The 467-nt window shown below is 29.3% G+C and overlaps 1 protein-coding gene across 1 annotated transcript; it reads left to right on the top strand.

Annotated features, from left to right (window-relative positions):
* Window positions 1-200: 200 nt before the first annotated feature.
* Tsp_06319a (phosphoprotein phosphatase 1) lies at window positions 201-462 on the top strand (the record flags this gene model as incomplete). Its single annotated transcript, XM_003378343.1, has 1 exon — window positions 201-462. A coding segment is annotated over exon 1 (262 nt), but the record flags the coding sequence as incomplete, so codon positions are not given.
* Between the last annotated feature and the right edge of the window lie 5 nt (window positions 463-467).

Below are 467 nucleotides of genomic sequence, written 5' to 3'. Positions count from 1 at the left end.
ACAGCATTCTTTGAATATGTAATAATAAATTAAATGCTTAAAAACAAAATCTTCAAAATAAATTATTGCAAAAAATAAATTATTAAAAATGATAAACTATAAATGATTCTATCTTAAACGTAAAAGTTTAAAGTGGATTAAAGCTGAATGAAAAAAGTTTAAATTACTTTAAAATACCATTCAGTCCAATATATATATGTATGATTTGTTTTCAAACTGCTGTTCAGTTACGCAGATTGTTGTTAGTGTACTTGTGGTTCTGGTATCTGAAAATGACGCATTTTTCTCTTAGCGAAAAAGAATGGCGACAGTTTTGCTATTTGATGAAAAAGATGCTTTGTAATATTCAACTAAGTGAAGAAGAAATCTCGTTAATTTTGGAAAAAGCGCAACTGGCGTTTCAAGATGAAGGCACGCTATTAGAATTTGACGCTCCCGTATCAATATGCGGGGATATTCATGGTCAG

The sequence above is a fragment of the Trichinella spiralis genome, assembly GCF_000181795.1.
Source record: "Trichinella spiralis strain ISS 195 chromosome Unknown Scfld4, whole genome shotgun sequence".
In the NCBI taxonomy this organism is placed as follows: domain Eukaryota; kingdom Metazoa; phylum Nematoda; class Enoplea; order Trichinellida; family Trichinellidae; genus Trichinella; species Trichinella spiralis.
Note: the sequence above shows the minus strand (reverse complement) of the source record. Positions and strands in the feature narration are given on the sequence as shown.